Source organism: Hippopotamus amphibius, chromosome 17 (assembly GCF_030028045.1).
Source record: "Hippopotamus amphibius kiboko isolate mHipAmp2 chromosome 17, mHipAmp2.hap2, whole genome shotgun sequence".
Classification (NCBI taxonomy): domain Eukaryota; kingdom Metazoa; phylum Chordata; class Mammalia; order Artiodactyla; family Hippopotamidae; genus Hippopotamus; species Hippopotamus amphibius.
Window position 1 is genome coordinate 13,954,187 of NC_080202.1, and position 26,181 is coordinate 13,980,367.

General features: G+C 43.7%; 1 protein-coding gene across 4 annotated transcripts in view; it reads right to left on the reverse strand.

Annotated features, from left to right (window-relative positions):
• VPS53 (VPS53 subunit of GARP complex) overlaps window positions 1-26,181 on the reverse strand; it is a 131,745-nt gene that overhangs the window by 56,357 nt on the left and 49,207 nt on the right. For all 4 annotated transcript variants that reach the window (XM_057715915.1, XM_057715917.1, XM_057715914.1 and 1 more), the window contains 6 exons: window positions 24,963-25,041; window positions 22,238-22,381; window positions 21,637-21,779; window positions 18,896-19,037; window positions 8,793-8,894; window positions 2,508-2,602 (listed from right to left, as the gene is read on the reverse strand). In XM_057715915.1, coding sequence (XP_057571898.1) covers window positions 2,508-2,602; window positions 8,793-8,894; window positions 18,896-19,037; window positions 21,637-21,779; window positions 22,238-22,381; window positions 24,963-25,041 — 705 coding nt within the window. The remainder of the gene's footprint in view (window positions 1-2,507; window positions 2,603-8,792; window positions 8,895-18,895; window positions 19,038-21,636; window positions 21,780-22,237; window positions 22,382-24,962; window positions 25,042-26,181) is intronic.

The window sequence follows — 26,181 nt, forward strand, 5'->3', positions numbered from 1 at the left end:
GGTTTTTTGAACTCTATCTTCTACTTCAAGCTTTTGCTGCTTATATTGGAGCCACAACAGCACAGCCTACGCAGTTCTCCTATGAGATGCTTCCGTTACTGCCCTGATGTGTGGAAACATCCCGGCGAGGCCAGACGGCAGGATGAGGGGCCAGCACTGCATTTTTCATAGAGAAATGGAGAGTCTCTAAGGAAGGGAGGGTTGGCTCTTCGCCCAAAGTCTCATGAACAATGAGTGTGCTTTATAGGAATCAAGGCCATGCGAAAAGAGTAGATCCCAGAATTATACCAGATAATTCAGAAAACTGGCTCTTTAGACCAGATAGGTTTGGGGAAAGTACATGGTTATCTCGGATATGCACTTTAAACCCTGGACCTTTTAAGCCTTTTAAAAAAACAAGAATAGGGACAGATAAGAGAAGAAAGGGCTTTGTCTCAAAATAGTCATACAGGTGGGCTGCTCTAAGACCTGTGTATCTAACAGGCAAATAACTGCTCTTTTTTCCTGCCCATGGGGTGTCTTATTAAACCTGAGAGAAAATGTTGTGAATGCAGAAGAGAGGGTGTTTTCAAAAAACTAAATTAGGCAAAAATAACTACTGCCCTTCTGCGTGCCCTGAGAGCAGGAGGAAAATTGGCGCTTTACAAAGCAAAAAATGTCAAGGTGACTTTTTTTTTTGCAGGGTGGGGAGCAGTGAGGAGGTTGTTTTTGTTACCAAAGAAGCTCTTTTACAAAGTTAATCTTCCGGGGTTTTAATGTGCAGCATTTTATAATCAGGAAAGAAAAGAGTAGAAGCAATCTATTGATATAACATCAGAACAGGTGATTAATGGTAATATTCCAAGTAAGACACAAATATCCACTTGAAATGTTCTCTGAGTCTCACGGTTTACCCTTGAAACATATTTGGAAGCAAGAATGTGCTAAAATGAAAGCAGCATTAAAAAATAATAATAAAATAAAGGATGGGACTTTAGCACCTAAATGCTTTCCTGGAGAACTCCCTTCAAGAACTTTCTCACAGCTGTTGTCCCCTCTGTGTGAGCCACTGTCTGGTCCTCCTAAGCATGTTCTTTACACTACGAGGCCTCATCTCAGAGCCTGGACCAGCTTGTCTCCAGCCTGTCTCCGGTTTCTGTTCCAGAAACCCGGCCTTTCCAAAATCTGCCTTCCGGCATGGAAGGGCCTTCCACAGTTGCTCCAGCTGTGGACAGAGATTCGGTGATGAGGTGGGATCTCTGTCCTTTACACGAACAATGGCTACTGGCACATGACCATACACTTCTGGCTGTGAGGGAATCCGGCTGCAGTGGGCTGCTCTGTAAACATTTTCTGGAGCCCCTCCGTTTGTAAGAAGCCCATATATTAAATGGAGACTAATTCATCAAAGAAAATATAACCCATCAGCCCAAACAGACAAAAACAAACAAACCAACAAGTAGGGGAGAAGAGGCAGCTCTTCCTTATAGTAGAACCCCAATGAGTAAATGTAGAAGAAATGACAGAAACAGACAATCGACGTTTGGCAAACACTACAGTAATCACTGTTTCAGGCGGGAATCGTGGAGGGATGTGAAAATGAGTGGGCAAAGTGTTATGAAACAAGGGATATTTACATAATCCCAAAGTAGCCCCCCCACCCCACAAGATATTTACGAATTACAAAGCAAAAAACAGTAGCTTCACAGGGAGAAAGCTGGAGGACACCACCTTAGCAAGTGGTCAAGGTCAACCGCCGCAGTAACAGGACAAAGTCACGTCAGGTGCCTCTTGACATGCACTGGGCACTGAGAAGGACACAATGTCACCTCTGTGGTTTTCTTGCCCAAAATGCATAACCTTGATGTAATCAAGAGGAAACATCACAAACAGAAATCGAGGGCTTTGGACAAAATAGCTGGTCAAACACTCTTTAAAAGCGTCAAGGTCATGAAAGACAAAGAAAAGACTGAGGAATTATTCAGCTTAAAGGAGACCTTTAAGCTTGATTGGATCTTGGACATTCGTGGAGAATGGTACCTTTCTGATTTTGATAACTGCGGTTACATAAACTGTCAACATTCTCTGGGCAAAGGGTATAGGAGAACTTTTTTAAACTTTTTGGTGAGTCTAAATGATTTCAAAGTGAAAAATTAAACAAATTATACCTGAAAACATATACATTAGAGATGAGGCTTTCTTTCTCCACTTGCCAGCGCCTGACATTGTAAAGCCTTGTGGGCTGACATACAGTGCAGCATACGGGCTCAGTGCCCACCTGGGAAGTAGGTACTGGGGCTTGTTTGGAACCTTGTTAGAGTCAAACTCAGGCATCTGAGATTTATGGACACAATACATGATAACACTCAAAAGGCCGGAAAATATCCTTAACAGGTTTCCAGGGAGGGTCAAGGGCGTGGCCAAGTCCCTCCTCCAACCTCTAGAAGGAGCTGTGACCTCGTGAGGCCACAGCCCTGACCCGAGGAGCGAGGAACATAGGAGAAAGCAGCGAAATGTTCATCACTCACTTGTCCTGGGACTCAATATACACATAGAGATGAGGCTCAAAACACTTGGAAACAACGCCGTGGAATGGATTGTTGGGGGCTTTAGGCTTCTTTGGCTGTAAAGGAAAAAAAAAAAAAAAGAAAAGAAAAAAGAAACCCGATACTTGAGCCATCTTTGCAAATTTTCAAGCAGTTTCAAAGAAAACACCCCTGCAAACTTTACTCCCAAGTTACAGATGAGAGGCACTCAGTGTAACTAGACTGAGACTATGTCCTGTATTATGATTCATGCCAGTCTGCGAACAATAAGCCAGCTTTGTTGGCATCGTTTACGTGCTCTGTGCGGTGAAAGATTTACTGCTACTTTGATAACACATGTGTTTTCAATTTGGGGGCTCTTCATCATCTGACTGATGGTTTTAAAATGTACATCCTAGCTAATAACAGCACTGTACAGCTGGGCAGTGCTCTGGAACGTATGAAGTGCTTTCCCACCACCCAACTTTCAAAGCCTCCATTTACTACTTGTTATTACGCGTCAAGCACTTTGATATGAAATAACATCTCATCTATTCCTTACAACAATCCTCCATTTAGGAATTATTACTACTATTTTACACCTAAAGGAAGGAAGGCTCAGAGGGTGCTAGCAGCCTGCCCCAAGGCACATGGTGAAGTTTCCTACCTCCTAAACCAGAACTCTTTCTATGAGATCCTTGCTGTTCTGCGATGCCTCCTAAGACTGTTGAATTTCATTAACAAATATTAAAAAAAAGAAGAAGAAGAAAAAGAAGAAGGGTAGAGGCCAACACAGGGTTGCTAACTTCTTATTTTGCTACTTTCTAGTCTCACCACAAGTTCTTAAAAGAGTATTTTATACCCAAATATTTTATAAGAGAAAATAGCCACATAAAGGCAGTCCTTCCCAAGGAAAGATAGTTGGTGACCTTATACTAGATAGAAAAACAGATAGATAGACAGACAGACAGCCTGGCTGTTTTGTCTTTATTTTCTGCCTTACACCAGCTAAAACCTGGATCAGCACTGGTCCCCAGCTGATACTGGGAAACCACTGGTTAAAAAGGTCATCTGGGCTGCAAATATTTAAAGGCTATATTTGCTACTTAATCCACTTTCAAAACATCTAAAAAATAAACAAAAATCTTCCTACATATTTCTTTCTGTTCCTAAAAAAAAAAAAAAAGCCAATTCTATCTATTTCTGTTTGTTGGCATTTGAAAATAGAGCACCCTGAGCCTTTGCTGGGGTTGACACAAGAGTACAATTTGGGTATAAATTGGCACCCACAGTACACTAGTTGAACTGAACTGCTCATATCTTTTAATAAATAGAGGAAAAGCTAAGCCCCTAATGACAGACAGAAATAATGATTACCTTCTTCTAGTAACTAAAAAAAAAAGTAATGGTTAAAAGCATCTGTAAAAACTGGTAATGATCACCAAAAATTAAATGTCAACCATAGATATATTCCATTTAATCTCACGTTTAGTTCTCTTCCCTTTCCACTGCTAAGAGTTTCATGTCTTTAATTTTTTTTTTTTTTTTTTTTTTTGGGTGCAGGATTTGAAGAAACTCTGGTCCTTCCTAAGAATAACTACAGTGTGGGCTATTTTCTCTTACCATCCAGAAGCCACTGCCAAAGTCAGGCCTTAGGCTGAGACTGTAAGAAACTCTCAAGATCGGCTTCACTGAGTTTAGACTGACTGGATCCAGAATTCCACTTCATTTCATAGATGCCTTAGGAGTTTTTCCACATCTCCATTACATTTTCCAAGTCAGTTACCATTTTTAAAAATTATTTTATTCTTTTCAATAAGGTGATCTGATAAATGAATAGACAAATGTGATTTAATTTGTCTAACTTTTGTAGAAATAGATATCCTGACTTCAGAACTGGAAAATATGGCCACTATAGCCAGGTATCTTTTCGTTAATTAAAATAGAATCTTCATTAATGTTATAATTACTCCCTTTATTTATATGTTCCTCCCTTGATAAAAATATTCACACATCTGTAGGACAGCTTCTGGAAATTATAAATGGGAGTTTATATAATATAGAATGTTGTCATGTTTTAAATCAACGAGTATATTTTGTACTTGGCTTTATTTACCTACTAATTTATGTGTACCTTTCCAACTACTGACAGTGTTTTAATTTATCACTTTTGAATCACATTATAAAATTTAAATAAGTCTGTAAATGAGATAACAGTATTGTACTGATGTTAAATTTTCTGATTTTGATCTGTGGTAATTTAAGTGAATATCTTTCTTAAATGAATATATTTCCTAAAAAGGAAATACATACTGAAATACCCAGAGGCAAAGGGCATGATACCTATAAACTTACTTGTTCTAAAAGAGAGAGACAGGGAGGGAGGGAAAGAAAGAGACAGAGAGAGAGAGAGGGAGGGAGGAGGAAATGGTAAAGTAAATACAGCAAAAGAGTAACAACCAGTGAACCCAGGTGAAAGATATTTGAGAGTTCCTTGTGATATCCTTAAAAGTTTCCCTAAGTTTGATGTTATTAAAAAAAGAAACAAAGTTTAAAACAACAATAAAAAAAGTGGCAGATAATCCCAGGTACAGCAGCGGAGCATTTTGAGATACGGCACATCCCCAACGCTCCGGGTGGCTGGAGACCACGCTGTGTGGGAGAACGCAGACATCCACGCCTGAGTGAAAGCGGAGTTAGAATCAACGTCCTGGTTTTGATAAGGCACTAGAGTTATGTTAGCCGTCAGCCCTGAGGGAAGCCGAGAGATGGGTACTCAGGACCTCTCTGTACAACTTCTTGTGAGTCTATAATTATTTCAAAATAAAAAGGTTTTGTTTAAAGAGTGGTTCAGGAGAGTTAGACCCTGAATGTGAAGAAGCCTTGGGAATATCTTAACCTATTTTGCTTATGTTTTCCTTTTATGTACGCACAAAAGTGATATATGATAGAAATGTATGGATGAGTCTGAAGAGCTCATTCAGTATAAAATATAGATTCTAATGATTAAGGAAAGTCGCTACATGATATTCCCACAAACTCATCTTGATCAGTCTTCCAGAGGCTTGATGAGGCCCCACAGAACCCTCCGGATGTGGCTCAGAGAGACCCACAACCAGACAGCACAGGTGGCCCGCCCCACCCCGCAGGGGACTCCGCTCTGCCCAGCCTCTGCCACTAACGGTGCTCCTGGCAGTGAGGAGGGCCATGGCACAGGGCCCCCGTCCTCTTACAGTGTTTTCAACATGAGTTGGAAGCAAGAGGGGAACAATGGGAGGGACTGCCTGAAGTTTCCCTTTTTCTTTTTTTTCCACAGGGCTGCCTCCTGCCTCTGGCTGCTTCATAGCTGTGCTCATATTTAGATGAAAAGGGCTGGAATTTCAGCTCAAACTGGTGTCTCCCTTTGCACCGTCCAGCTCCCCAAAGGGTTGCTTCTCAGCTTAAAGACTATACTAAGTCGTTTAGCAGTAGCACTCAGGCTGGATTTCGGAGTGTGTGAATTCTGTCCAAAAGCTGCAGATGTTTAAGCTATTTCCTCCTGGAGTTTGATGGAATAATAAAAGGTTACTGTTGTCACAGTAAGGAGGTCTGCAGCTGGTCCCATTTCCTTTTATTACTATCCAATGTAAACAGATTAAATCTAACTGCTTGGATCACCAGAAGGGTACATTTTAAAACCAGAAATTCTTTATTTCTTCTCCCTTCCTTTTATACTCTGAGGACCCTCAGTCCCCTTTCAGATGCCATTTTTTAATCAGTGGGAACATGCTGGCAACTGACTGTTCAAACTAATCTTTTCAAGTTCAAGCTCCCTTCTCTAGAGCCTAACTGCAGCGGTGAGCAGGGAGTGACCCTCACCTTGAGGGCCACCAGTCTGCCAACTGCAGCGATGCGATGGGTTGGGTAACCCAGGACAGCTACTGGGGGCTCCTCCCCACCTCTGGCCAAGCTCACCACTAGCATCCTGTGGGCTTCCGCCCAGCGCCCCACCGGCTCATCTTCCTGTGCGCCCAACTCCAGAAGCCAGTGAGTGGCTGGGAAGAGCGGGGTCCTGGAGCTCCCACCTCATCGACCACAAGTGGGACGGATGCTAGAGAGGCAGTGGGAGGTCGGGGACGCCATGTGAGGAGGCATTAGTCACTGGCGTGTAAGTTTTATTACTAACAAGTAACAGCCTGCGAAGCTGCCGGTGCATCATTTAGTCCAGGGGTTTTCAGTACTTTCTTTTTGAACATACCTAGAACCGCTGACCCAAGAGTAATTTTACCTGGAAGTCCATGAAAAAAGTGCCTCAAAACAGAACTCCTGTATTTGGAGGGACTTAGGGCCCTGGTCTCCTCCCAACTCCCTACAGGGACATCTGATGGGGCCCCAAGGAATACAGCTGGAGAACCATTGGCCCACTCTAAACATGAAGACACTAGGGAAGTCCAGAGAGAGTAAAAACCTGCCTAAGGTCACACAGTCAGCTAATGGCAAACGAGTCTGGCATCCTATCACGTGACTCTGCCTTACCTCGTGTACCTGTGTTCTGTGTCCTTAGAATGAGCAGGTCTTTGTCCTTAAGACAATAATCTCAAGCTTCTAGGAGGAGCAAAAAGTTCCACGAGAAAGAAGTCCTACGTTCCCTGGCAAAACTGATTCTGTAGCTAATGGGGGACTCTCTGATAATCCAGTTTAATAACATCCAGAGATGACTAGCATAAGGGATAACTTTTCATGGCAGCGCTGCTAGCACCCGAGTGTTCCGCTACACAATTCTGGACGTGACAATGGCAGCCGCTTGCACTGGGGAGACACGAGGGCCCTGAAAACAGCCCAGCTACACAAGGCCAGCTCAGAGGGTGCAAGTGCCCGAGCACAGGTGGAGGATACACAAGAGGGGTGAGCTCTACACCCAGACTCTTCTTTACTGTCCCCGCCCTTCCTCCCAAAATGTGAGAGATGCATTTCTTTAGTTAGAAGAAATCTTTTGTTTTCTCCCAGTCTAGCTGATATGATGGGTTTAAATCAACTACGTCTAATCCCACAGATCTCTGGGATACGGCCTCAAGGTGTCTCTCCAGTTTATTCATTCATTTTTATTCATGGGATGCATTTCTATGTCCTCCACTTTTCAGGGAGACATCATGGTAGAACAGAAAGAGCGCCAGAAGAGGAATTCTAGTCTCTGACTTCTAGACCGGGCTTCTGGTCCCAGCAACTCCACTTCCAGGATATGGAAACCCTGAGCTAGTCACTTAACCTGCAGCTCATATAAATCCTATAAAAGGAGAGGCACGCGTTGTGAGGATGAAATAAAATAAAGCATGTAAAAGACTTTTAAACTATAAAGCACCATAAAAACGTGAGGCATCCGTGTTACTATAATTACTTAATCAATGGATCGGACACATCTGATGGCATCACTTCAGAACTGCTCCTGGAAGTTCTGCTCTCTTGGCTCCTGCCAGAAGGGTACACCTACCCTCTCTGCGCTAGGAATGCAGGGTTAACTGCAAAGGGCGTGGCTACGGGGTTCCCAGAGCTGCTTTTCCCAGTTGGCCTCCCTTTCGGTGGTATCTGGAGCAAAACGATACCATAAAATAATCCTCTAGCACCCAAGTGTAGAAAATTAAAAAGAAGGATCACTAATCCAGACAGGAAAAGTCCTGATCTACTGCTCTAACCTCTCTTGTCATAAAATGACAGTCAAACAAAAACACCATTCTCTGGGATGAAGGGAGAGGAAATTTAGAGTTGGACAGAAAAAGCCGAAGGAAATGAAAGTGCTTGGTGTGTTCTGAAAAGTAACACCCCAAATATGCCATTGGTCACCATGGTGTTTCCAGGCCTCTCCAACGGCTGCTAGGCTAAGGTGCTCGGCTTACACAGAGCAGAGGCCTCTCCCGGCTGATGGGGCTGCTAACTTCACTGGGGATCTTTCAGCCTCTTGTGTCATCACTGGACCACATCAGGGGACGATGGAAAGCTAAGCTGACAAGCTTGGGAGATGATGAACGAGACAGGGCAGAGTTCTGCCGCCCCACCACATGGGCTAATCAAGCTTGGGCGTGTTGGTAAGGCCGGTGGTGAGGAGATTCAGAAACAGAGGGGTGGGGCAGGAAGGGCTGCTCTTTCGCTCAGTTTCTAAATGCACTTTCAGATAAAGGCCTCCTAGAAAGACCACCAAAGTCGTAATCTTTGAATGTGGTCAACAGCCAAGGGATCATATTCAGAGGAAGCAGTCCCATTTTCAGAAACAAACATTACAGGTAGGTCGCAGGGGGAAACGCAGACTAGACTTACTTGCTCTAAATCTCCCTTCTCCATTGCCAGGTCCTCCATCTCTGGTGCTGGCTCATCTTCCAGGAAGGGATTGGTGGATACAGGTGGAGACTCGAGTTTTTTCTGTTGATTAGATATGAGATACACATTGGCATTTTTTGAGCATAGTCAATAGCTTTCCCCACTGATCTGCTTTTTCTAAGTCTCTCCAACAGCTACATCAAGAAATCTGCTCTAACGAGCAAAAACTGAGACAACCTGGACCACATTCTCACCTCCAGGCCTTCACACTGCTTTTTCCTCTTCCTGAAACCTTACTGCCCACCTGACCGACCCCAAGCCCAAGCTGCCTAAAATGCTCCCTCATCCTTCAGTCTTCAAATCAGAAGTTCCCTCTTCTGAGAAGCCTTGCCCACCTGTCAAGCCTGGGTTAGAAGTCCCTGGTACACGCTCCCATCTCACCTGGTACGTCCCCTACCCAGCTATTTATTAAAATACCACCAACTGCTCATTTATTTGTCTTCTCCCCACTGCAGTCTGTGAGAGCAGGAATCATGTCTGTCTTGTTTCTATTTCTGGTGTCTGGCATGTCATAGGTCTTCACCAATACGAAGATGGGTTTGAATTCAAGAACAAATTAGAGAGCTAATCTTTTGTGTTCTAGATTATAGAGAGAAGTCCCTTCTCAAATAAGTCTCATTACAACAACCACAACAAAATCTCCTTGAGAGAAATTACTCCCCAGCTCCTGAATGTGACCATTCTTTCAAAAGATATCCAAGTGGGACCTCAGGCTAATGGGAAAGCTGGAGGCAGGAGAGGTGGGTTTTAGCTCCAGTGCTGCTGCGTTGGCCAAATCATCTAGCTTCTCTAAGCCCAGCAGCCTCATCTGTTGAATAAGGAGGATAGAGTTACAGGACTACTTGAAGGATTAAATGTGATAAAACGTGTGAAATTCTAGGAGAAGCACATGATACATATTAGCGGTGATGATTCCAATGTGACAACAGAATCAAGGCAGCTCTTTGGAATTTTTTTACAAATCTGACCTCAGGATGTTGTTTATGCCAGGGAGCTGGGTGTTCTAGCAAAAAGGGAACTAAGCGGACAAGCAGGAAAAGAGGATTGGCTGGTGCTAGGGAAGAGGGGAAGGGGAAAGGAATGGCTCTCTGGAGACAAGAAGCCGGGTGGAGAGGGAGTTTCTAAATGTACCTGTGACATCTGAGCACATATCAACGGAGCAGCCTGAACTAATCTCTACACCAAGAGGGCTGGCAGATGGACCACAGTGTGTAAATGACTTTGTCAAATGCCAGGACATCAGCTGAAGACACTACCAAAAAAAAAAAAAAAACCCAGAAAAATAAAAAATAAAACTTAAAACACAAAAACAAAAAACACACCTGTGTCTGGTTTAGGCTTTAAGACAAATTCTGCTTATACCCATGTAAACGATTTAATTCTTGGCCAAAACACCTGGATGCTATGATGTAACTAGAGAGCTACATAATACATACACAGAGCATCCCTGTATGAAGAAAGCCTTGTGATTAATGCATTAGCTCAAGGTAATCAGTAGTAAGACAATGATTTTTGTGGTATCCTCTGGAGAAACAACACGGTCTAAGAACCCAGCAAACATCTCAAATGTACACACTCTAAATTTTGGCTTCTTTGCCTGATATGGGGGAAAAATCCTTATAAATGTAAAGCTATTTACATCTGTTTTCAGAATTAGACTATTTTTAGAAAGCAATGTTTCTTTGAAAGCCATATTTCTAAGTTTTAGTTGTCTCTGTGAGGGTTGCTGGTGTTTTAGGGTGAGAGAGAGAAAGGGAATCTAGGCTTCAACAAGTTAAATTAGTTAATAGCACTGGATTCCTGATCCCATTGGCTCAACAGTGGGTTTGGGGATCATACTGTTAAGCTGAATCGCCATGACTCCGAGTCTTTCGGTCGATGTGGAGAACAAGTCAGCAACTGAAGTGAAAAGCTTTGTTCAAAATCATTCAGCGACAGAAGCGGGATATGAATTTTTGAACCAAACGTTCCTCACCTATTGCTAGGCCTACCAGGGTTGATAACAACATCTCACAATTATATACGGACGGGCCTCAAGTTAAAAACAATGTGTTACTGGAAATCATAACAAAAAGGGGACACTGGTGACGTGGACTGAGGGTGTTCCTGGGCTCCACGCTCACCAGCGGAGAACCCAACGGATGGATGTAGGCCGTAAGAAGCAAACATAAAAGGCAGCACTGAGAAAGCAGAGCGTTTCAGGCAGTACAATGTGGGCTACTTGTCCGTGTCACTGGGTCAGGAGATTCCCAACAGGAAAGGTGTCTTTCCTATTCCCACCGTCTGTCTCTAGTAACACACTGATGAGATTACCAGGGAGTCAGGGGCACTCAGGAACTCTTTGTTCATTTCAGGCACACACATTCCTATCCGGAACCAAACTGATGCCAGAAAAGGGATTCACTCCTTCATTCACCCACTTGACAAAGGGACGAGCTGGGCACGGTGAGGAAGGCAGGGAGCAAGGCGGACCACTCCCTGCCCTCAGGGAGCTTACAGTCAGGTGGGCGAGGCAGACTTTAACCAAATAATCACACGAGCGTGTGATGAGGGCCATGCAGGAAAAGCAAAGGTTGTTATGAAAGGATGCAAGAGAGGGTCACAGAAAACTTCCCTGAGGAAACAACGTCTGAGCCAGAACTGAAGGACGCACCAGAGTTCGGTGTGGGAGGGCTGTAGGATGGCCGGGGCTTCTAGGCAAAGGGACCAGCACGTGACGCCATCCATTCCGCAGTCACGTGCTGAGCACCTGCTCCAGGCACCCGTCTAGGCACCGGAGACACAGCAGTGAACAAGACACAGGCAGGCACGGCGATGAAAACACAAGGGAGGAACTGGGCCGGGCTGGCAGTGAGGTGGGTAAGTGCTTCTTCATGTGGTAATCCAAGAGGGTCCCTCTGACGAGGGGATATTTGAGCAGAGACTTGAATGAGGGGAAGGAGCCAGTCGGGCAAAGATCTGGAGAAAAGCATTCTCACCGGGGGGATCCAATGCAAAGGCTGGAATCAAAGGAGGACGGGGCCCAATCACACAGCCTGTGGTGGGCCGTGGGAACGGTTAGGTTTTCTTCTCACGGCAACTGCAGGTTTGAAACAAGGCAGCAGTAGGATCTGAAGAGGCTGCTGCAGCATGCCACGTGGCGCTGACGCGGGAGTGGGCTAAGCTAGAGTTGTGGAGATGGAAAAAGTGGCCGGACATGGGGCGTCTTTAGGACAGAGAGTCAAGAGGACGTGGTGAGAGAGCGGATGTGAGGGGAAAGGAAAGAAAGGAATCAAGGGTGATGCGCTTTCTGGCCTGAGCAACTGTGTGGCTGGTGCAACCACTGATGGAGGGACGGGCCTGGGTTCCAGTCCAGGCTCTACCACTGGGGTATGTGGCTTAACCTCTCCATGCCTCAGTCCTTCCATCTGTAATGTGAAGGGATATTAATACCTGCTGCACGGAGCTGTCGTGAGAATTAATGAGGTAATGTACGTAAAGCTTGACTATGTCTGTAGAGCAGCTTAACACAATGGCCAGCTCGTAGGGGAAGCTCAGCCCATGGGGGCTGTTGTTAGTGTTTAATCGGGGCGGGCAAGTCATGAAGGCAGAACCATGCTGTGCCTCTCTCAATGAAGCAAATCTCAGGAGGGAAAGAGGGGGGAGCACAGGACTTAGAAGACTCGTAAGAAAGAATTCTTTTTAATCACAAGTGAGACACTGTCCCTGCTGTTTTGTCTCTTCGGGAGCTCTCCAGCAAACGAAGGCAATGCACTCATCAAATTACAAGGCAGAGGCCCACTGGGCTTCACCCTTCCCTGCTAGTCTCCAACAAAACCCTCAAAGTACCGTCCATACCACCATCCTGCTGGCAAACGTTATGTTACAAAACCCCAAGGGTGGACACAGACGCCTGCTATTTAAGGGGCCGTGTTACTGCTCAGGTTAATTTGCTGTGATGAACGCACAAGTGTTTGCCGGGAGCCATCACCGGCACAACTCAGCCTTCTGTGCAAGAGCCCCGCTGGCGGAGCCAACCAGACCCCGCTTCTCACTCCTGCTCTGCAGCGGTCACGGCCCACAGAGAATTCCAAGGTTGGGTTTAGATGTGAAAGAACTCAAATGACGTATTCCATGAGCTCTGGGGCTGCTAAGTGAAACCAAAAATTTGCCAAGAAATAAAAGACTGTCCAGTTTTAAAAGGATTCATTCTTTTTGCTGACAGTTGATTCCAAGTCCATACAGGAAGGAAAAAGTCTTCATACAGCAAGTTAATTCCTACTAATTAAACCACATGGGACTCCCAACATCTCCAAAACAACAAGGGCCACAGGACAGCCCAGCTGCCTAACTTACTGTTGGGAAGAGACGGCCGGGCTTTAGTCAGTAGTATACCCTCATCTGGGTCTGCCTGTACAAATCCCTCTCTGAGGCCTTAGCTGGACACTTCAAATTATCAAAGAATGAATTCTGAAATTTAAGATGAATCTGTTTCCTTTCCCTGGAGGAGAGAGCTTTCAGTACGAGATGAAAGTTTCACGATTTCTGCATTTCTCATTCCATAAACACTTTAGTCCAGCCCAGTTCCTGATTTGTCCTTAAAGAGATGGCCCAGGGACTTCCCTGGTGGCACAGTAGTTAAGACTCCGCACTCCCAATGCAGGGGGCCCAGGTTCAATGCCTGGTCAGGGACCTAGATCCCACATGCATGCCACAAGTAAGGAGCCCGCGTGGTGCAACTAAGACCCAGTGCAACCAATTAAATAAACAAATAAATAAATATTTTAAAAAAAGAGAGAGAGAGATGACCTGGAGGTTTCAGCTGATAAGACGGTAAGCACCAGGCTGTGTGCACCTAGTCTAACATCACTGGAACCCCTCTTTTGCTCTTGGTACCACCACGTTCATATCTTATGTTGTGACAGCTATGTAGGAAGTAAGGAGACAAGGAGCAGCCAGTCTTTAGGTGGGGTGTCTGGTAGCTAGAGTGGCCATCAGGCCAGATGGCCCTCCTGGCCCAACCCAGGCCAGCCTCCTCCCAACACTGTCTGTTGGGAGCATGGTCAATGGTCATGGTTTCTTTCTCCTACTAGAACATAAGCACCTGTCTGATTCAATTTTTCATCTTTTCCCAAGGCTCTGCATCAAGAGGGAGCTTGAAAAACATTTGTGGATAAATGCTGATCACATGAGAAGCACTCAATAAAGTCCTCTTCAGACACATGGGCAACACTGTCTATTTTTTGTAAAACAAAACAAAAAAACCAGTGTGTGTGTGCATGCAGATGCGCAGGCACATATATGCTTGGAAGAGTCTCAAATTATACCCCAAATTATTAAACAGTGCACATCTCTGGGGAGAGGGATTTAGAGTAATTAAGAAGAAATTGTTCTTTTAAAATACTTTATTCTGTTTGAGCTTTAACAAGCATGTATTACTCTCCCTCCCTCTCTCTTTTTGGTAGACAAATTATCTGAAACGTAAAGATGATTTATAACTAAACAGACAATATTTTCTAAAACCCCTGATATTTTAAAATTGTGATATAATTAACATAAAATTCACCATTTTAAGGTGATTTTCATTTCAGTGCTTTCATAGAGGCTGAATATAATGTTTACCCTTAGATCTAATCGTCAAGTCCCTAATAACGCATGTGGGCATAGGTAAATCATACCTAGACACTGGCTTTTAATTTCAAGGCATTTTAATTTACAGACCTTTTCTTCTTTTCTTTTTTTCTTTCTTTTAAGGTGACAAGTTTATTGGAGTTTTTATTACATTTTTTTTCTTTTATATTTTCATAGTGTCTAAGATTTTTGTTTACATTGATCACATACTGCCTTCCTAATAAGAAAAAAATCTGTCTATTTCCCTCTCTTCTCTCTCTTTCCTTCTGTTTCTTTCTTTTTTACTTTTTTATTTTTTATTTATTTATTTTTTTCCTCTTTTCTTTTTTTGGCTGCACAGCACGGCATGTGGGATCTTAGTTCCCCAACCAGGGATCGAACCCAAGCCCCCTGCATTGGAAGCATGAAGTCTTAACCACTGGATTGCCAGGGAAGTCCCTGAATGTACAGACTATTTTAAATCCCTCCTCAAGGGTCAGGACAAGTAGCTAGAAGCCTTGGCAGCTCTCTTCTTCCACTAACAGTTTCAATGCAGGAAGTTATAAGACTGGTGGGGCTGGAATAGTAAAAACAAAACAAGCCCGGTCCTTAAAAGTCTTTCAATCTAGATTTCTAACAGATGTCAAATTGCATTCGTCAGAGAAAAGCAAAAGACAATACATCACACTGATCAGTTAGGAAGGGCTTTCCAGGCAAGCCTGTCCCCTCTTAAGCTCACCCTCATTGTTTGACTGTTAATCAGTCACCAAGGGGCTTAAAAGGACCCGAGTGATATAGTGGAGGCGGGGAGGAGGCAGGCCTGGGAGGGTCTCTGGTCAACCTGGCTCCTCGGCTGACTTCTTATCTGCTCTATAATTTTCCAAGGAATTGGCTAACTTTCTATGAAATTTGGCATATGTTAAAGGGTATTAAGATATACACTGGTTCATTTTGTAGTTCTGATACCTTGAAACAAAATGGTGACCACAAAAGATTTTCCGAAAGGCATATCCCAAGACCAAGGCAGGACAAGGAGGAGGTAAGGAGACAAGGAGCAGCCAGTCTTCAGGTGGGGTGTCCGGTAGCTAGAGTGGCCGTCAGGCCAGGTGGCCCTCCTGGCCCAGCCCAGGCTAGCCTCTTCCCAACACTGTCTGTTGGGAGCGTGGTCAATGGTCACATCTAATCCATTGGGGTCCCTGACACTGAGGCTTACAAGCTGCTGGTGAAGCTGCTGGCAGAACCGGGGTCAGAGTGAACATCACCAACAGAGAAGCACGGCCTCCACATCTCACAGCAGGGCTGCAGTGAACTGATTCTCCAAGACCTGGCCTGCCTAGTGGAAGAGACCAGAGGAGTTCTGTTGCCTTTCTAGAAACTAATTTTTTTTTTTTTCATTAAAGATTTATCATTTATTTATTTATTTTTGGCTGCATTGGGTCTTTGTTGCTGTGTGCGGGCTTTCTCTAATTGTGGCGAGCGGGGGCTACTCTTCATTGTAGCGCGCGGGCTTCTCAAGACATTGAGTGACTTGGAGAGAAGTCTGGGCAGAAGACAGCTGATGAACTGGAGGGTGAATGAAAAGCGCCTGGCTCAGCAGGATTTTCTGGCCAAGGATCTGTAATCTGGAACTCTCTGCAAACTTGATAGGAGAGGCAAGCAACAGCTGAACAACTGGAGGAGATACTTGTAATCGATTATGCCAGAAATTTTCAAAAAACAGAAGTCCAGAAAGGAAGGGATTGGGGGGAAAGGTTCAGGGGTCCCTGGTGACCATGAGCCATACCACAGAGCACAGCATCCCCCAGGAGACGGGAGGCGGCAGTCTGGGAGCGGGGCCCTGGCAGCGGGTGAAAGTGGAGAGAGGCCAGGCTGCCCCGAGGAACAGCCCTCCAGCCCTCTCCTCCCTCAGACAGAAGCTGGTTAACAGCTGACCAACTGCCACTTTGACATTCCTATACCAGTTTTCCACAAAAAAGCACTGTCTTTGCGAACATACATGCAGCTCCTGCCCGTTTTTCATGGTCTCTACATGGTTACCCTGCACAGTAGCCTCACCTGGTCTAGAGGGGGCTTTCCCAGCCTACGTTACTCTAGCTCTTTTGACCTTTGGGGCACTTCCTAGCACAGGTGAGACCTGACGTGCCCTGGGACAGCCCCAAGTTGACAGGTTGGTCATCAGGTACCACAGGGCCGGCCATTCGTTCCCCTGTGACCCTACAGCTCCCTAAATGTAAAACCAAAATCACTAGCAAGTAGGGCCCAGCCAAAGGAGGGGAAGAGTGGCTCAAAACAGGTATTTAGGATGAATGTTATTCAAGCATTTCTTCACTGGGACAGATTTCCTGGACAGTTAGCCAGATTACTGGCTCCCGGGGCCTGTCCGAGTGCACTACCAACCCTGGCCCAGTGGAGCGGTGGGACTCGGGGTGGGCGCTGGGGCCTGTGCTCAAGCAGATCTCTGTAGGGTTGAGCCCAGAGCTGCACGAGTCTCTGCTTGACACCAGGCCAAAAGCACGGCTCCAGCAGGGCAGAGAGGAGCGCTGGCACGAGGAAATCAGGCGGGTGCTGAAGTCAACCAAATACTTCTCAGGACAGACTCAAGTGTCTTTTGACAGCATTTCTGTGGCCTGCTTCCTTTTGGGATTTGCATTTTCATTTGTCTCATGTCCTGTTTTTTTCCTTGTTGATAAGAAGAAATCAATGTTGAACATGAGTTAACAAGCAGAGGAATATCTAAAGATCTGTATGTATATAGTTTTATTTGTGAAGTGTGGAAAGAGTGCTTTATAGATCCCTGCATTTTATTTTAGTGAGGTCACTAGTGGCCCTGAGTAGACAGGCCTTTATGGCCTTGCCTTAAAACTAAGCGCTGCCATCACCACGCTTCAGCCCGCTGCCCTGAGGGAGCAGCTCCTGATGCCCCTACTCTGGGGCAGGTCTGGGGAGGGCAAAGAGGGGATTCCAATAAGTCACAGGATTTTACGACTGGCAGGGTGGGGGCTATAGAAGGCAGTGGAGGTGAGGGGTGAACAAGGGAACAGAACTCCTTGCCCATTCCCTGCCCTGCCCCTGCTTCAAGCACAGCAGCTAGTTTTTCTATATGTGCATGTTCACTGTGTGACCTCGGGTAAGTTTCGGATGAGTACTTCCTAGAACTGATGAAGCAAAGTGATGGACCCCAGGTAAACGCACCTGGCACAGTATGAGACACACCGTGGAGGTTCCCAAACTGTGAGCTCTTATTCTCTGTGGATCCCACACTACAATTTGTTCGAAGAAAGAGTTTAGACTCACAGGTATAGAAAACAAACTTATGGTTACTAAAGAGGAAAGTGAGGGGAGGGATAAATTAGGAATGTGGGATTAACATACACACTACTATGTACAAAATAAACAAGGACCTACTGTACAGTACAGAGAACTATATTCAACATCTTGTAATAACCTAGAATAGAAAAGAATCTGAAAAAGAATATGTATATGTATAACTGAATCATTTTGCTATACACCTGAAGCTAACGCAACACTGTAAATCAACTACAAGTTAAAAAGGAAGGGGGGGGGGAAGGGAAGGAGGAGACAGAGGAGGAGAAGAAAGAGTTTGGAAGTCACTGTTTGGGCCATCTCATTTAAAAAAACTGAAAACTACCTTTGTTAAAGTATGCAAAAACAAAGTTTAAAAAGTATGTAAATGTATTTGTATAAGAAAAATTCAAACAAATTACCAGAGTAAAATGATAAAAAAAAAAAAAATCTTTGCTTCTCTACCTATTCTCACTCCCATTTCCTTCCCCAGAGACATCCATCTGTTATTTCCAGATCTTTTTCTTACCTACTTACATACATAAACATGCGTCTTACACATGGAATTATACTGTATATACTGGGCTGCCGCTTACACTTTGTACTGTGAGAGGTTTTCTTTCTCTGACAGCACAGCTAGATGTATCCCCCATTCTACTGCTTTCAAACTGCTATCCCTATTCCACAGCATGAATATACCATATCTTATTGAACCATTCTTCAATGATGAACGTTCTAGCAATCTCCAACGTTTCATGCTTTTAAGGTTGCAATTCACCTCTTTCTTGGTATATCTTCCTCTAAACATATCCTAATGGTAATAAAATTCAAGAGTTGATAATGTAATAAGGTATCTGTGAATAAGTGAGGCCTCTATGACTCACAGAATTACTAGCCTGCAAAATGGGGCGGATCCTTATATAAAATGATGACAGGACACTCTAGAAACATGAATACTGCATAACAGACAGACAGTAAATCCACACAGAGTCTTGTATATCACTATTTGCAAGAATTCAGTGACATCCCTGGGATGGGGGATTAGACACTTGAGCCGACGGATGGAACCACCATACTGGGAAAGACTGAAGTGAAGCCCACCCACCCAGGCCACTGATTTCCTGGTCCAGCCTCCCTTAGGACAGTCTTACCAGAGATCCATCCATCAGGGTGCACCCGGAGAAGCGTTTTGCAAGAAACCCCTCAAAGTTAGTCGTTCTCTGAATAGCAAAGAGAAGCAATTTCACTTCAATTTCCTTAGCTCTGGTACGCATGATCTTGGCAAGTTCTGTCCTGCAAATTTAAGAGATAAGAATATTGTTGAACAAACTGATCATCTGAGACAAGACAAAGTAAGTGGCTTTAGCTAACACTATTAAAAAAAAAAGTATGTGGTCATTTCAAAACCTGAGGTCTATCACCAACTAAGTTTAATGCTCAGGGAACAGAAATGCATATTCTAAATAAGAATTTTAGGGACTTCCCTGGCAGTCCAGTGGTTAGGACTCTGTGCTCTCACTGCCGAGGGCCCGGGTTCAACTCCTGGGTGGAGAACCAAGATCCCACAAACCACACGGAGTGGCCAAAAATAAATAAATAAATAAGAATTTTAAGGTGAAATTATCCACCAGTCCAAAAAAAAAAAAAATCAAGGATTATGGACATCAAATTGTTTACATGGATACTATAATTTTTACTATTTAAACTTTTCAATCATTTGTTAATAATATATATGAAGCATTTACTTGGTATTTTATAAAAATACATATATTCTATATAATCTCACAAGTCATTAATTACTGAATCACAAAGCCTTCCCTCTTCCAGAGAGCTCAGTAACCATCTCTTCCACCAGAGAGCAGGAGCCCTGGAAAGAGATGTGAGAGATGGGAATCCTCACGTGAAAAGCGACATGTACACGTCTGGGTGGTTCCTGCCTGTGAAGGTTACGTGACAATCAAGTGTCCCATCTTAGAATGCTAAGTTGTAAGAGAGCAGTGACACGAGAGTTCTCAGTTAAGTACTGAGTTATCATCCTCCCACACAAATAAATGACAAAAACCAAACAAAGAGCCTCTGAATTTATTTGAGAATTATGTATCTGTAGGATTTTAGCCAAAATTCGAATAACGAAAGCTCAGCAGCAACACTGCCATCGGCTGACACAACAGCAGCAGATGTGTTGGCTTTCGTGTACTCCCAGTCTCCTGGGGACTTCGCTGTTCACGAAAATGAAATCTGCAAGTCACTGAACTGGAGGCTAAAGCGAATTGGTTCTCAATTTCTCGAGGAATTCGCTCTTTCTTTGCTAATCAGGACTTAGAAAGCAACAACCACAATCAACCTGGAATCAGTAGGAAAAGGTTATCTAAACCTAGCAGCAAATGTGTTTCTGAAAACCACACCACCACACAGAACATACAGCACCAAGGGTGAACCCTAACACAAACTGCAGACTCTGGGTAGTAATGATGTGTCAATGTAGGTTCAGCGACTGTAACACAGGTACACTCTGGTTGCGTATGTTGATAATGGGGGATATGGGAAATCTCCGTACCTTCCTCTCAATTTTGCTGTGGATCTAAATCTGCTCTTAAAAGTAAAGCCTAGTTAAAATAAACAAACAAACAAAACAAAAAAAAAAGAAAACCAGCCAATATCCCTTAAGAAATCCCCGTCCCCCCACCCCCCCACCACACACACACACACACACACACACACACACACACACACACACACACACACACACAATGTGCCCTTAAAGCTACAGCTTGACTGTACTCTATGATTTAAAATCATGGTAGATGACTACCATGAATTACTCTAAGGTGGTTCTGTTACGCTTAGATATGGGACTTTTTTTTTTTTAATTAACTTGGAGTTAACGTAATTGTGCACTATTAGGAGGGACGATATAACCAATAAAAGCCCATTCCCACCACTGTTGTGGTATAGAGCTGTGACTCTAGCTTTAGCTTTGTCAGTGGATATACTGATCTCTATTTCTTGGGCTTTAATTCCTTGATATAAAGGGACTATCTGGCCCTGGGCTACACTCATGGAAACTGAAGACAGGATGAATGAGAGAAGGTCTTTAAAATGCTTAAAACACTCCGATGCTGATATTATTAACTATCCAAAGACTATAAACACTGTATTAGGGGTGGGAAATTTGCTCAACAACTATTTCCTGAGTGTCTACTCTGTCACTGAGGTAGATACTGCCCCTGTCCCTCTGGAACCAGCTTCCTAGCAAGTAGAAAAGCAGAACAGTGATGGATGTATACTCACTGCACATTGATATATGTGACACAGACACGTGGGAAAACGTGGGGCAATGAATCACTACAGGGAAATCTGGCTGATGAGCTAGCAGTTGGTTAAGAAGGAAGGCTGTTCAAGGCAAGGGCAAGGCTTAGGACAAGTGCTAGAGCAAAGATAAGAGAAGACTTAGCTGCTGTGTTGGGTATATATTACTCTTAAGGCATAAAGAAGTGCTCTTGCTACAGGCTACTGGGCCAAGGCTCTCATGTACCCTTTTCCATGTTTCCTTATCAAATGTTTACCAACCCCCCCCCCCTTCACATAATGCTCTCTCCTCTAGAGCTGGAACTCTGAAGTTGGAGAAGTGGGATACAGCTACAGCTAGAGTTTGAGACTTGGCTTCGGGTATATAAGATCTAACGTTCAACAGGAAAGGAGTCCTCTGAGGGGAGTCCAGCACAGGCGACGACATTCTCATTAAAATGATGACTTTCAAACAAATAAACAAAAAAAAAGGTGGGAGTGGTACCAAAGCCACAATACCACACGGAGCCCACAGAGACTGGTGGATTGGTTTCAATCAACTGATTTCAATCAACACCAAAACCAGTAGAGAGCTGGCATCTACCTTGTGATGTGGCAAAATTCTACTGCAATCCTCTCCGCCATGTACCACTCACGTGGGAACATCCGGCCGTATTTCTCCTCGTAGTCCACAAGCTGGCGCTTAATCCAGGCATAGCGTCGGTCGATTTTGTCCAGCCAGGCAACCTTGGGGAGGCAGGGAACAAAATCCACCCGTGTTTAGAAGCAGTATTGACAGTTTAAGGAAATAAGCAAGAATACAGAACTAAGAAAAACACAACCAATCTATTTCTCATGGTTTTAAAGAGTCCAGGCTACTTTTTTACTTGATCCAGAGGCTCTTAACCTGGGGTCTATGATTGGGCTTCAGGGGTCTATAAATTGCCTGAAACTGTATGCAAAGTTTTATGCATAGGTGCGTTTTTGGGGAGAAGATCTGTAGCTCTCATTAACTTCTCCAAAGGGTCAGTGACCTCAAAATGGTTAAGAATCACTGAATTGTACAGTCAGCCCCTAGGATTCACAGTCCAACAATCACCATTTTAAGGCAGTAATACTAATAAAATATAAATCATAGACTTGAGAGTAATCAATTTTCAATAAAATTCAAATGTAACATCTGAGCTCCTTTGGTCAATACTTACATCTTGGTTTTCTTGAAAAAGTACCAGATACTCTGACAGATGCTGTTTAATAAACTTTTTGATGATTTCTTGTTTGATTCTGGGGTCCAAAATATTAGCAACCAGACAAGCATCTCGTAGGACATTGCTGGGTCCTCCTGGCCTCTGGTAAAACAAACAACACACACCAGTTCAAAAGCCAGAAACGACCTTTAAATCTTATGGCCTCTGACAACTGCTGCTTCTTGTTCTACTCATGATGTTATGATTACTTCCACTCCCCTGACACTCATTCTTGTGCTGTGGATGGATATTTTAGTTACTTGTTCCTTGTTGAAAGAATCATTAAGCTAGTCTACAGTAGCCAATATAAAAGCTACTCTGTGAATCAGCAATGAGACATTTTGGGAACAGGGCCAGCAATGATGGTAGGAACTTTTGCTCTCTGAACTGAAGTCATCTCACTGAAGAGCCCTAAAAATCAGAATGATACCAGTCTCACGCCACACGTGCCACTTTCCCCTGATTCTAACCTTGGATTCCTGTTCTTATGGTGCTATATTTGTGCCAAACAGTGTGCTGTCATTTAAAACCTAAATCTAGGTTCCAAACCACCAGCCTTGTTCCACTGATAGTCAACTATGCAGACAGGCAGCCAAAGGTAAAATATTATGATAATGGCCCCTTGACTTGAAAAAAACAGTAGAAGGCCATCATGATGGGAAGACCTTTGTTATTACCGAAGGCAATTATTACCGAAGGCAATTCGGTCTCACTGAACCTTTCCTTATAGTAATTCATTGAATGAACATGGATGGCTGAGTGGACTATAGTGAAAAGAACACTTGGCATGTGCTCTTGGCTTGTCTAAATAGCCATGTAACTTTGGCACAGTTATCAACACTCATCTGAAAAATAAATGAAAAAAAAATAATGGACTTTAACTAGGTGATGATTAAGGGTCTTCCAAATCTTTATGACTTTTTTTTTGTCAATTCTGCCCAATTAATCCATCTCAACTGAAATTCAAGAGTTTCCCTAAGTGTTACTTAAGCTGCCCAAGAGCTAAATTGTTAAAATTCTGCCTTGCTCCGCGTTGAGTGGCTGTTCTGTCTTTCACTGAGCACTCTGACTGCTCAACTCTGGCTTCTGGATGAAAATGTCTGATCTGACAGAGAAGTCACAGAAGCCAAAATCTATGGGCTAATGGGTTCAGATATTTTTTCATTTAAAAAGGACCTAATAGGTAACCTTGGATAATTTATTTAAAAAAAACTTCATTTCCATTTGTGAAATAGTAATAATAACACAAGGCCTTTAAGAGAAGTCAATCATTATTCAGAAAGAGAAAAGAAAACTCTTAAAAAAAAACATGAAGTTACCCAACCAGAGAAAAGGGAAGCTAGTTGTTGAAGAAAACCATTTTTCACTTCACCTGCCTCACAGGGTCTGAGAAAAAGATATAATGTATGTTAATGTTACTTTTTCTAAATGATAAAGCTGGGCTTCACTCACATTTTTCTTAAACTTCTTAAATCCAGGGTGAACAGCAGAGGACAGTACAGCAGACCCTGGACTAAGGACAGACTAGTGCTTATAATCTGTGAATATCTTACAATCCCTTTTTACAGAACAGCTTTCCAACATCCACTCCCCACAGTTACAGCAAATGAATAAGGAAGATGAAGTCTGCAAAGGGACATGCTTTACAAATAAAAGATCTGATTGCTAGAAGACAGCCAGAATATATGCAGACATTAAAATCAGGGGCAGGTTTCCTATAGAAGGTTATCTACAAAGCTGGGGCAGCTACCCCCACCTACTTCCTAAGTTTCTTTTATGAGGCACAAAGAAAAACGATTAAGATATTTCCAGTGATTGAATTATAGAGCAGCTCCAGGAGATGTTCCTTGGCTCGTGAATGAACATATATCCCCCATCTCCACCCACCAAGTGCTGCTTGCTGGCATGTGCTTCGGGTCACTTCTGTGCTGCACAGTTCTTTCTCCTGAAATAGTTCAAATAATAGAGGGGGAGAAAAAGCTTCTGAAGGTTCTTCTCTCCCCGACACATGCAAAGCATTAAGATTATGTCTGCTACAATTTGCAGGATGGAGCTGACAGCAGTTACCCAGGCACAATGACAGCCAAGTGAGGCAAAGCTTGTTACATGAGAAGTGTAACCAATAGCTCACAAGTGAAATTCTGTGGGCTTTGCAGACTCAACACAAACAGCTAAGCTACCAGTGAGAGCTAAAGGGATTAACCCCAAAGAACAGGATCATTAAAAGCCAGCCTCCTAACTGTGTCACTCCGAGAGTTACATAAGCCTGGGACACTCCTCCCAGCTCTCTCTTCACCAAAATGAAACCAAAAAGTTATGTAACAACCCTAAAAAATACTGCGGCTGAAAAAAAAATTTTTTTTTTTTTTTTTTTAAAACATAGCCATGAAAAAAAAAAAGGGAATTGACCGGGCAGACAACATATTGGGTTTGACACACATTAAATTAAACCGAAATAAATCCTCACTTTTTGATGTTGGGAGGACATAGATGAGGAATCAACATTGCTTTGGGATGTTTAAAATCAAGGATGGTCTCATTACCCTGAACCTTTAGCAAACAGACTTTATGGCTGCCAGCAAACGCTTCTGGAATGGTAGATGAACAGTAACGACCGTGAGTGTGAATCCAGGCAAGAATGGTGATAATATCCAAAGACTGAAGGGAAAACGAAAAACAATACCTTGGTACCCTGGGAAGGAAATGCTTCTTCAAAGTCGGCCAGGATTTGCTGTCCTAACTCGGTCTGGGCAGCCTTCACTCTGTAGGGAAAAGAGAACACATCACTGCCTGGTATAATTTTCAAACATCCGTAACTAATTACACACAGATCCGTAGGGGTTAGAACTGTTGAAGTCTTCAGGGATGGTCCAGGAAGGGGGAGGGTGGCTAGCTAGGAGAGGTCACACACTAGTTAGTAGCAGGTTTATGACCAGGACCCAGGCATCGGATTCATTCTGACTATGGACTCTCACTACATCCTAAAGTTCTAGGCCAACCCTCACCTGTCATGAGGTAGTATATGCTAACCTCTAACCTGTCATTTGGCGGGTAGTTATGCTGCAGAAAAATGCTATATAATAATGCCCACATCACATATAAATCCACTTCGGGTTACTGGTATGACTCCTCTCCAGCTTCCTGGAGTATAGGATGGGAGGAGGGCTCCACACCGCTTCCAGAGTTGCTGTTTTTTCAACCTGGAAACTGACATCAGGAGCCTAAGTTTTATCAAGTGATCAAAAAGAATTTCTTCTAAAGTGAAAAGAAAAATATCCAAGTGACAAAATGAATTGCTAATTGAGAGCGAAGGCCACTGAATGAAGATTTAAGTTTGCTCAGGAGATGGTGAGGATGAAGACTGAGTTACACTGAAGATGAGTTAGAACGGGGAGATCGGTACTGAACAAGGTGGTTTGTATGGAAGTGAGGAACTCAAGGAATAGCTGTTGGCTGAGAGGAAAGAGGAGAGAGGAGAAGCAGCTGGGGGGGGGGGGGGGAGGGAGGAGCAGTGAGCTGCAGGTCAGCCCCCTGCGAGGAGCTCGGCCTCCACCAGCCCTGGGAGTTGGATGTCTCTGCCAGCCGCCAGCCGTCCTCGGAGCTGCACCGCCCTGAGCGTGAGGCAAACATTTTATCTTTGCTCAAAGCACCATAAAGTCGCCTTCTGCCTTTTTTGGTCTCCACCCTGTTACTTTGGAAGTAACTTTATGAAGTTTCTAGAAATAGTGAACAGCTCAAAACCACAATTTCTTTGGCTACTAGGCAGTGCCTGGCGACATACAGAGATTTTTTTTTTTAATGAGGGGTTAGTTGGGACCCAAAACCGTCTGGTTTCTCTGTGGCATCGTTATAATTATGCCTTATTCCAAATACTTTCCAGGGTTTTTCCACTATCTTCAAAA